The 12,070-nt window shown below is 41.1% G+C and overlaps 1 protein-coding gene across 10 annotated transcripts in view; it reads right to left on the bottom strand.

Annotated features, from left to right (window-relative positions):
• The window catches only part of VAV2 (vav guanine nucleotide exchange factor 2), a 324,488-nt gene that overhangs the window by 121,841 nt on the left and 190,577 nt on the right, over window positions 1–12,070 (bottom strand). For 7 of the 10 annotated variants that reach the window (XM_040324064.1, XM_040324067.1, XM_040324061.1 and 4 more), the window contains exons 5-8: window positions 7,865–7,961; window positions 3,814–3,828; window positions 3,364–3,462; window positions 3,072–3,140 (exon numbers count right to left, since the gene is read on the bottom strand). In XM_040324064.1, coding sequence (XP_040179998.1) covers window positions 3,072–3,140; window positions 3,364–3,462; window positions 3,814–3,828; window positions 7,865–7,961 — 280 coding nt within the window. The remainder of the gene's footprint in view (window positions 1–3,071; window positions 3,141–3,363; window positions 3,463–3,813; window positions 3,829–7,864; window positions 7,962–12,070) is intronic. The other 3 variants (XM_040324063.1, XM_040324070.1, XM_040324065.1) reach the window with 1 other exon arrangement.

Here is a 12,070-nt window from a genome sequence, read left to right on the forward strand (position 1 = left end):
ATGCCAGTAAAAACGATTAGCTGCCTGTTGGGCAAGTAGTCAACATCTAGGACCGCTGAGACAATTATCCAGAGACGGAGATAAAATAAAGTTATAAGTACCCTGTCAGTTCACCAAGAGTGAGAGATACCACTTGGTACATGGTGCCCGTTTCCCAGTGCAATGCCCATTCTAAGCAAACTGACTGAGCACTGTGAAAAAAAAAAAAAACAATAGGCACAACATTGGCAAAAACCCAGTACAGTGCATCTGGAAAGTATTCACAGGGCTTCCCTTTTTTTTTTTTTGTTATGTTACAGCCTCATTCAAAAACAGATTAAATTCATTATTTTCCTAAAAATTCTACAAATAATACCCCATAATGAAGTGAAAGAAGTTTTTTTTAAATCTTTGCAAATTTACATAAGTATTCACAGACTTTGCTCAATACTTTGTTAAAGAAACCGTGGCACCAATTACAGCCTTAAGTCTTTTTGAGTATGATGCTACAAGCTCAGCACACCTATTTTTGGACAGTTTCTCCTATTCTTTTTTGCAGGACCGCTCAAGCGCCATCAGGTTCGATGGGAAGCATCGGTGCACAGCAATTTTCAGATCTCTCTAGAGATGTTCTATCGGGTTCAAGTCTGGGCCACTCAAGAACATTCACAGAGTTGTCTCGTAGCCACTCCTTTGTTAACTTGGCTGTGTGCTTAGGGTCGTTGTCCAGTTGGAAGATGGACCTTAGCCCCAGTCTAAGTTTCATAGCACTCTGGAGCAGGTTTTTATCATGGATGTCTCTGCATATTGCTGTATTCATCTTTCCCTCGAGCCTGACTAGTCTCTCAGTCCCTGACACTGAAAAACATCCCCGCAGTATGATACTGCCACCACTATGCTTCACTGTAGGGATGGTATTGGCAAGGTAATGAGCAGTGCCTGGTTTCCTCTAGACATGATGCTTTCCATTCAGGTTAAAAAGAGTTCAAGCTGTGTTTCATCAGACCAAAGAACTTTGTTTCTCATGGTCCGTGTCTCCTTCAGGTGCCTTTTAGCAAAAATTGGCTTCCATCTGGCCACTCTATTATACAGACCTGATTGTTGGAGTGCTGCAGAGATGGTTGTTCTTCTGGAAGGTTTCCTCTCTCCACAGAGAAACACTGGAGCTATTTTAGAGTGACCATCGGGTTCTTGGTCACCGCCCCGACTAAGGCCCTTCTCTCCGATCGCTTAGTTTGGCCAGGTGGCCTGCTCTAGAAAGAGTCCTGGTGGGTCCAAACTTCTTCCATTTATGAATGATGGAGGCCACTGTGCTCATTGGGACCTTAAATGCTGCAGAAATTTTTCTGTACCCATCCCCAGATCTGTGCCTTGATACAATCCTGTCTCGGAAGACAACAGACAATTCCTTGGACTTCATGGCTTGATTTGTCCTCCGACATGCACTGTTAACTGTGGGACCCAATATAGACAGGTGTGTGCCTTTCCAAATCATGTCCAATCAACTGAATTTACCATAGGTGGACTCCAATCAAGTTGTAACAAAAAAGATTTTTGTGAACAAATACCAATTGTCAAAAGCACCTCACCCCGATGAATGATGAAAAGTAAAAAAAAAAAAAAAGGACAAAAAAGGGTACCACGAGGACCCAGGGGCTATTGAAATGGTGCAGATAGAGATTCACACAATCAAGGTTTTATAAAAATAGAAAAAACAATTTATTACAAAGAATTATATGACATGAGTATGATAAATAGAAATAAATCTTGATTAAATACATAATGTGAAATCAAGACGAGGCATTGTTTTGGTCAGCTCTACATGTTTCACTCTTTTGAGTTTCCTCAGGAGCTTTTAGACAAACAATGCTAGATATCAAAAAGAGAAACAACAAAAAACATATAATTAAATGACTGTAAAGAAATTTTTTACATATCAATGCATACTGGTAAATATATAAGTTGTAATTGATAATATAAAAGAGGGGAAAACAGTTGATCAAGATTGCATCAATTTTAGCAGAATATGCATGCTCACGGGTCTCAATCATAAATAAACAGGGGCACAAAAATAGTAAAAATAAATTTCCAAATGACTTACCCAAAGGTAAAAAATATATCAGGAGACAACAGCATGAAAGGACAGCAGATCACGCAGGAATAGCTAATGCTTCAATTACAGAACCCGAAGTAATTGAAGCATTAGCTATTCCTGCGTGATCTGCTGTCCTTTCATGCTGTTGTCTCCTGATATATTTTTTACCTTTGGGTAAGTCATTTGGAAATTTATTTTTACTATTTTTGTGCCCCTGTTTATTTATGATTGAGACCCGTGAGCATGCATATTCTGCTAAAATTGATGCAATCTTGATCAACTGTTTTCCCCTCTTTTATATTATCAATTACAACTTATATATTTACCAGTATGCATTGATATGTAAAAAATTTCTTTACAGTCATTTAATTATATGTTTTTTGTTGTTTCTCTTTTTGATATCTAGCATTGTTTGTCTAAAAGCTCCTGAGGAAACTCAAAAGAGTGAAACATGTAGAGCTGACCAAAACAATGCCTCGTCTTGATTTCACATTATGTATTTAATCAAGATTTATTTCTATTTATCATACTCATGTCATATAATTCTTTGTAATAAATTGTTTTTTCTATTTTTATAAAACCTTGATTGTGTGAATCTCTATCTGCACCATTTCAATAGCCCCTGGGTCCTCGTGGTACCCTTTTTTGTCCTTTTTTTTTTTACTTTTTCTCCAATCAAGTTGTATAAACATCTGAAGGATGATCAGTGGAAACATGTACCCGAGATCAATTCTGAGTGTCATGGAAAAGGCTGTGAATACTTATGTTTGTGTGATTTTTTTTTAATTTTATTTTTAAATTTGCAAATATTTCATTTAAACTTCTTTCACGTTGTCTCTATGGGTTATTGTTTGTAGAATTTTGGGGAAAATAATGAATTTAATCCATTTTGGAATAAGGCTGTAGCCTGTAACATAACAAAATGTGGAAAAAGTGAAGCGCTGTGAATACTTTCCAGATGCACTGCATGTCAGCAAATAAACCTTCTGCTTCTTACCTCCAAATTAATGAAAATGACAGCAGTCTCAGCAGCCGTAAGTATCTGTTTCAGGGGTACCATGTAATTCTGGGGAGAAATGATAACAAACCATATTGTTATAGTTAATTAAATAAATAACCACAGTATATACTATACTATCCTAGTGCATATATGACGGACAGAACCTGGATGCAGTATCCACTTCCAACACTAATAACATGTCTGGAATGACCTTGGTTTAATAACATGTCTGGAATGACCTTGGTTGTATAGTTCATGGCCACGTGATCCCACTGCATCCCAATCTCACCATTCTGATGTCTTCCAACGTCTTGTAATATTTGTCTTCTGTGTCACGAATTTCCAATAAGCAGCAATTCCTCTTATCATCTTCAGTCATCCCCGTTTTCTGATGGAAACCAACACATAAATTAAACTACTATAGAGAGAAACAGAATTTCCTCCAACGTTTATCATACTGTAATTTCCCTGATGGCTACCTCTGTACAGGTCAGTCAAATCTTATGCTGCTAATGAACTACAGGCTACAGCATTTACTGCAGTACTCTGGAGGAAGGCAGATGGCCTGACTTATTCTACAGCTCTCGTAATGTTCCAAGGATCCCTAGCATGATCAGCCTACATCCCTCCCAGCACACCAACCCCTTATAGAGGCATTGTGTACCATCACCCCACTAGCAGTCAGACATAATTAGCGAGGAACAGAGGTCTTGTGGTAACAGTCAGAATAATTTCTTACCTGCATATACCTTATCTGAGGCATGGTAGGAAAGACATAAAACAAAGGAAAGTATGATTTAACAAAAAAGAACTGCACCAATGGAAGGCTACTTCCAGTTAATCATGATCACAGAGAAAGGAGGTTGTGCCCCGCAAACATTACAGCTGTGTTATCTATGGTATACAAACCAAATACATCTACCAAAACTTTCTGTTCCTTAGGAAGCGCCATTATTTTTCCTTATTTTTTAAATACAGTTTTTTTTTATTATTGGTCTTTTTTTTATCACCCCTTTTTGGGATGGCTTTGGTGAGAGATCAGGGGTTAACAGGCCCCCTGACATCTCCCCTTTTGAGACAGAAAAACAGACTAAGGACACAGATTTCCCAGTCCCTTTCTCAGCAGCCTCAGCTGCATTGAACATGAATGGACAGGAGACAGGCTCCTGTTCATTCATAAAATGAAGCATCATAAACACAGTATACAATGCTCAGTTATGAATGGACAAAGTCAGTGATCACTGTGCATTCAGAAAAGGAAGGAGCCGGTAAATATCAGATTTACCGGCTCCTTCCTCCACTCTCCATCCTGACAGATCTGGGACGAGGGGGGAGCCGGAGGAGGACCCAGGAGCACACAGGAGACAATTGGGGATGATCGGTGAGATGGTGGGGGCAGCTACCAGCACCGATCTCCCTGACAGCCGCGGAATGGAGAGGAGAAGAAGCGGCTGTCAGAAAAGCTATACGGGGGGGATCGATGCTTGTAGCTGCCCCGACCACCACACCAATTATGTGTGAGGCTGCAAGGCCCCCCTGCTACACTAAGGATGCTGGGTGTACTAACCTCCTGCCAGGTATCAGGTCAAGTATCGGAGCATTTGCACAAGTACTCATGCAAATGCTCAGTATCAGTGCAACCCTATTAAATATCAAACTGTTTAAGTGATGCTTATTTGAAAAAAGTAACTGTGTTGCGGTGCTCTCTTTTCTGTTTTTATTTCCCTTCATCTCTTTTCATCTCTTTTCTTTGGATGTCACAGAGGGGAAGATTTAACAAACCTGGAGCACTCGGAATCTGAAGCAGCTGTGCATTGTAGTCAATCATCTTCTAACTTCAGCTTGTTCAATTAAGCTTTGACAACAAAACCTGTAAGCCGATTGGTTTCTATGCAGAGCTGCATCAATATTGCACTCTTCAGTTTTAGTAAATCAATCCCACAGTTACATACATAGTAGGCGAGGTTGAAAAAAAGTCCAACCTATGTGTGTGATTTTATGTCAGTACCGTGTTTCCCCGAAAATAAGACCTAGCGTTATTTTCCAGGAGGGCTGCAATATAAGCCCTACCCTGAAAATAAGCCCTAGTTAAAATGTTTGTAACATCCTATAATCCACTCTATTACAGTAGTATATTATGTACATGTGTGTGTTTCTGTAATATAATTGCGGGGAAGAGAGCTCCGGCAGGTCACAGAAGCGCAGAGCTGCACTATAACGAAGGTATTGGGCACAATTATATTACAGAAACACACACATTATACATGATATACTACTGTAATAGAGTGGATTAAAGGGTTTTACAAGCATTTTAACTCCGTTTACACTGGGGATTCCTGTCAGGCAGGGTGAGAGAGGGGGGGAAAGACAGCACATTACATGGTAAGACCTACCCCCAAAATAAGCCCTACTGTGTCTTTTGTTGCCAAAATTAATATAAGACCCGGGCTTATTTTTGGGGAAACACAGTATTACATCCTGGATGTCCTGGCCATTCAGGTGCCAATAGTTTTTTGAAACCACCGCCTGTGGAAGGAACTTGCACATCCTTGCCACTCTTACAGTAAAAATCCCTCTACGCAGTTTAAAGGGGTTGTAAAGGATTTTTTCCCCCCTAAATAGCTTCTTTTACCTTAGTGCAGTCCTGCTTCACTTATGCTGCGTACACACGATAGGTTAGTCTGATGAAAACTGTCTGATGGACCGTTTTCATCAGACCAAACCGATCGGGTGTGGGCCCCATCGGTTATTTATCCATAGGTTAAAAAAATAGGAACTTGTTTTAAAATTATCTGATGGATAAAAAACCGATAGAAAAAAACAATCGTCTGTGGGTACGTCCATCGGTTAAAAATCCACGCATGCTCAGAATCAAGTCGACGCATGCTTGGAAGCATTGTACTTCATTTTTTTCAGCACGTTGTTGTGTTTTACGTCACCGCGTTCTGACATGATCGTTTTTTTAACTGATGGTGTGTAGGGACGACTGATCATCAGTCAGCTTCATCGGATAACTGATGGAAAAATCCATCAGACCGTTTTCAGACTAACCTATCGTGTGTACAGGGCATAACCTCATCCTTCCATTTTGCTTTTAAATGTCCTTATATCTTCTGAGAAATCCACACTTCCTGTTCTTCTGTCTGTAACTACACACCGTAATGCGATGCTTTCTCCCTGGTGCGGAGAAAGCCTCTTGAGGGGGAAGGGGGCGAGCAGGAGGGTCAGGACACTCTCTACTTTGCAGATAGAGAAAGGACACCTGTGTGTTAGTTGCGTCCTGAGACTCCTGCTTGCCCCCTCAAGAGGCTTTCTCCACACCAGGAAGAAAGCCTTGCATTACGGTGTGTAGTTACAGACAGAAGAACAGGAAGTGAGCATTTCTCAGAAGAAATAAGGACATTTAAAAGCAAAATCGAAGGATGAGGTAAGTGAAGGAGGACTGCACTAAGGTAAAGGAAGCTATTTAGGGAAAACATTTTTTTCCTTTACAACCCCTTTAAGGTTAAACCTAATTTCTTCTAATTTTAATGAGTGGCCACGTGTCTTATTAAACTTTCCTTCACAGTGTCTCTTGTGTCCTAATTTAGCTATATTGTGTCTTGCAGGTATGCTATGTTCTCATCACTTAAGTCGGATATCAGTTTACTCTCTTTCTTAAGAATTATATTTGCCTCTTATAAAAAAGGGAATGGCCATCTGTTCTGCTGACTATACTATTATATGAAAAATCAGACTATGACAGTACAGTGAGTGATTGATATCCGTACCTGTGTGGGTTGTTACCATTTCATCTAAAACAGATGAAAAAACTTTCAGGCTGGGTTCACACTAGTGTGAATTTGATGCAGGTTTCACCGCATCCAAATCGCATGACATCAGAGAGTGTGCTCGGCTCTCAATGGAGCAAGTTCACACATCTCCATGACGGCCGCAAAGCGGATTGCACAGGGGTTCTGTGCATCTTTGGCGCCGTTTCAGGTCCGAATTCAGGCTAACATTCGGTCCCGATTCATCCCTGAAATGGAGAACAGGGAAGCACCAGACCCCTGCTATGAGTCGCGCCTGGTGTGAACCCAGCCTCAGAATACATATATTTATTACCGCTCTCCATTTGCTGATCTGCAGGTTTTGCAGTAAATGACTGCTAAATGTCGTCGGGCATTTTAAAACACATAATTTAGATATAATAAATATCTCCATCTCTGTCAGCTTGCTAAGAGTTGTAGTTCAATTACAGTTGGCAGCTGCAAGTTGAAATAACTTCCTTCTAAGAGATGTAAGTGCTGCTGTGCCTGCGGCAAGGACCCTGACAAGCGTATGGACAGTTCTGTCTGAGAAGATTCGGCGTACGGACACGTTCGATGCGGGGAGTCAGCATCTCCAAAGCTTCATCTTTAACATTTGCCCTTTGCAGCTCCTCTTTGCCTGTTAGGTGCCAGCAGGCAATGTGGATGTGTTCCAGGAAGGGGGCTGCTCTGTTTCCACATGAGTGCAGACGTTAACTGTCTGCCCCAGGGCAACTAGAAAAGGAGAATGTGCAGAGATTCGGAGACACACCGCACCAACCGCACCATTTCTATGCTGAAATCGTCAAGGTGCTCAATGACTGTAGAATATGTTAGAGCTATATAAATGAAGAATAGTAATGGTGTACAAATGTGGTGGGGATATTAGAGTGCAAGCTTCTCTTGTGCAGACTGATGTGACTGGTTCAGTATTCTCTGTACAGCATTGCAGAATATATCAGAGCTAAATTTAGCATTAAACAATAATTTATAAAATCCCACCATCGGTTGTTGGTTCTCCACCTTGATGATGTCTTCGTAAATGTCATCCTCCTCACAAGGTACATCATAAGTGTCGTTCTCACCCAAGTCATGCTCACTGAACAGAATGAAAACTGAAATTATTAACAAACTTTTCTTGCACTCAATAAAGAAAGGTTCAAGAAAGCTTCAAACAGTATGTCAGGATTCACATAACACACTTATACCTTACAACGTACAGTGGAACCTCGAATTGCGAGTAACGCGGTTAACGAGCTTTTTGCAATACGAGCACTGTATTTACAAAAATCCTAACTCGGTTTGCGAGTGTTGTCTCGCAAACGAGCAGGATTCAGGCCAAAGTGGTGTGCAGTACCACATTGGGCTTGAGGTGGGGGGGGCTGTACCGGAGCAGACCGGCGCCGGTCGGAAATGCACAGAAAGGCCCGAGGACAGCTCGGCTGACCTCGGAAAGGCACGGGAACGGAGTCTTTCCAAGGTTTGCCTTTCTGGCCGTTTACGAGGCTCTCCTGTGCCCCCCCCCACCTCTGGCCGCATGCGGTATTGCATGCCATTGATATCAATGCGGAACAAATTATTTTCGTTTCCATTGACTTCAATGGGTAAACTCACATTGATATGCGAGTACTTTGGATTATGAGCAGTCTCCTGGAACGGATTATGCTTGTAATCCGAGGTTCCACTGTAACACCAGGCAAAACCTTTTTCTTTCTCATCCATTTAGAGACACAAATCTTAAACCTTGGATTATACTGAAGCCTAAAAGAGGTTGGGATGCTGGCAATCCATCCACATCCCAGGATATACACCCCCTGTCATTATTCCTGAGTTTTTTTGCTCGTTTGTTAAGAGGATGCTCGTCTCTGCTGTTGTAAATGCCAACCTGTGATTTTATTTATTCACATTTTTCCTCACTCAAGACATCCCTACACTGCTGATGGAGGATTCCCCATAGATTTCCAGCTATCCATTGTGATCATTCTCAGTCTGACTTTTAGATCTGACCACATCCAAACCCCACAGGATGCCCGTCTAGCGTTCAAACAACTTTTGGGTTCTGGGTTCCCCATGGGGTGTTTCCAGACTCGGTTCTGGTTAAGTTGGCTAATAAAGCAGTTGGAATTACTTTTGTGCTTGTCCTGTCTCTGGGGATTCAGTTAGTGAATAGGCTGCACATCAGGAGCTCCCTCATTTTAATTGGTTGCTGGGCACCATTATTCCCCATTTTCTCAAATCTCATGCACTCATCTTACATCCACCATTTCAGATCGACCTCTAACCTCATACAGACAGGCCAGAAATGTAAAAACGCAGATTGCTCCCAATGAAGTTAAATTACTTTCCACCAAAAAGCAGTGCTCCATTGAAGTTTTTTTTTTAATATAAGAGGCATGTACCAGTGCAAAAGGGCATTATGCCTCACATGCCAACATATTTGCCATAAGGCCCCTTTCAGACTGGGGAGTTTTTTGAGCGTTATTCAAGCGAAGCCTCATCTGCAATCCCAATGTGAAAGCCTGAGTGCTTTCAGAGCCCTTTCACACTGCCAGCGCCCGAAAAAAGCTGGTAAAGCACCGCTAAGACCCTAACGTTTAAGGCCCCTTATTCAAGCGTTTTTCCAGGGTTATTAGAGCGAAGACTCATCTGCAATCCCAATGTGCTGGTAAAGCACCGCTAAGACCCCTTTCACACTGGGGCGGGAGGCGCGGTGGCAGTATAGCGCCACTAAAAATAGCGGCGCTATACGGTCGGAATTGCCGCGGGAATCGGCCGCTAGCGGTGCAGTATTAACCCCCGCTAGCGGCCGATAAAGGGTTAATATCGCCCGCAATGCGCATTGCGGGCGGTATTACCGTGGTTTCCAATTGTTTTAAATGGGAAGGAGCGGTGAAGTAGCAGTATACATACCGCTCCTCTCACCGCTCCAAAGATGCTGCTTGTAGGAGATTTTTTTTCTCTCCTGCCAGCGCATCACCTCAGTGTGAAACCCCTCGGGCTTTCACATTGAGAAGGCTGGGCAGGAGTTTTTCCAGGCAGAAAAACTCCACAGTGTGAAAGGGGCCTTACGTTTTAGTTTTTTTATTTGCAGTGCCTCAGTGTGAAAGGGTAAGGCGTTTTTACAGCGCTTTCAATTCATTTCAATTCTTTTCAGTGCCCAAAAGCTGCTCCAAAGATGCTGCTTGCAGGATTCAGTGTGAAAGGGTCCATTGAGATGCATGGAGAGCGTTATTCGAGCGTTTTAATAGCGCTATTTTTAACGCTAAAATGCTGTAAAAACGCTTCAGTGTTAAGGGGGTCTAAAGAAAGAGGGTTTTCTTCTGAAAGGTAAAACGTATGTAATTTCTGATTTTAATACCCTTTCTTCAGACTTCTTGGTCTATTGTATGTCCTGTCTCTGTGGGTCGCACCATCCCGACCCTACGTAAAAGATTTGGCAGCTAGTAGATGCAGGCTCTAAACACACAGTGCACCCAAACGTTTTCTTACACACCAACAGCAATCTTCATACACACAGTGTACCCAAACATTTTCTTACACGCCATTAGCAATCTTCCCAAGAATTTAAAGTTTGGGTGATTGAAGTTATGCCCAAGAATCCAGACTAAATATTTTCTATCTATTATTTTTAGGCGATGATCCCTATGGTCTTTATTTTATTTTTACCCTTGACCTTCCATAATAGTAAGTGCACCATGTCTGCCTGTCTTTATCCACGCATTGTTAGTCATGTACTTTATGTACCATCTCATCATCCACCCAGTACTATAACAATTCTCACTCTTATTTTTTATTAATTTTATCATTTTTATTATTACACTATATATTTTCTCTCTCACTCTCTATATATAATTTTTCTATTTATATATATGTTTTTTTTTATTATAATTTTTTTCCATTTTTATTCCCACTTCCACTTACATTTTTCTCCTCTTTCACTTTTCTTCCCCCTTCTATCCTGTGTTCACTGTCCATTCCTTCTACCCCCCTTTCAAGCTTCATATAAAAAAAAAAAAATAGGATTTTTTCGTCATACTTACCTGTAAAATCCTTTTCTTTGAGTATATCACGGGACACAGAGTCAGGCTAATATTCATTACCTGCTGGGTTATACTTCATCGTTAGGTGAATGGACAGCGATAGACCAAAGTCTTTAGACAGGAAGTGATCCCCTACATATCCCCTGCCATACAGGAATCACAAAGTTTTGTAGCAAGCACCGAATCCTCAAAAAAAGAGAGAAGGTACCTCTGTGTCTCATGATGTACTCAAAGAAAGGGATTTTACAGGTAAGTATGAAGAAAGAATCCTATTTTCTTTTTTATACATCATGGGACACAGAGTCAGGCTAATATTCATTACGTCCCCAAGCAATATCCTTGAGGGGGGGGAGACACCCTGCCAAACAATAGCCATCAGTTTTTATACGGCAGCCCACAGAACACTGCAGCCAAAAGCCGAATCCTTGGCTGCTCAAATATCCACTTGATAAATTTGTGAAGGTATACCCTGAAGACCAGATAGCAGCCTTACAAATCTGAGCCACACATACATGATGGCGAAAAGCCCAGGAGGTTCCTACACCCCTGGTAGAATGAGCTCTCACCCTAAAAGAAGGAGCTTTAGGTTTCTTATTTTTTTTCTTCTCCCCTTTGCTTTACATCTCCTCTTACTTACTCTACTGGTTGATGGCCAATACTAATTGCAAGTGTTTAGGCTGATACAGTACATGCACTATTGTACCTTCTTGCCCAAGTTATATTTAAGACCAGTTATTTTTGTTTCCATGTGTATCTACACACAAATGTTAATAATGTTTTGAACTATTGTACCCTAGTATTTTTTGTCTGAATATGTAAACTGCTTTATGTTCAATAAAAACTTTTATTGTAAAACACACACATATATATATATATATATATATATATATATATATATATATATACATATACATACATATATATATATATACACACACACACACCGGTATATATGTTTTATTGAGTCCCTGGTGTGGCAACCTGTGTACATCTCTCCAGTGTATGTGAGAAAAGAAAGACAAACTACACAAATGTCCATTACTGGCCATACACAGTTCATGGATTTTCGCCTTAATGACAGTCCGATACGCAAGGCAAACGAAGCTGCCATCTGTTGGCTCTGTTGCGTCTATAATTGGAAGTGGCTTTTCTCAGACAGCCATCTGTG

The sequence above is a fragment of the Rana temporaria genome, chromosome 9 (assembly GCF_905171775.1).
Source record: "Rana temporaria chromosome 9, aRanTem1.1, whole genome shotgun sequence".
Classification (NCBI taxonomy): domain Eukaryota; kingdom Metazoa; phylum Chordata; class Amphibia; order Anura; family Ranidae; genus Rana; species Rana temporaria.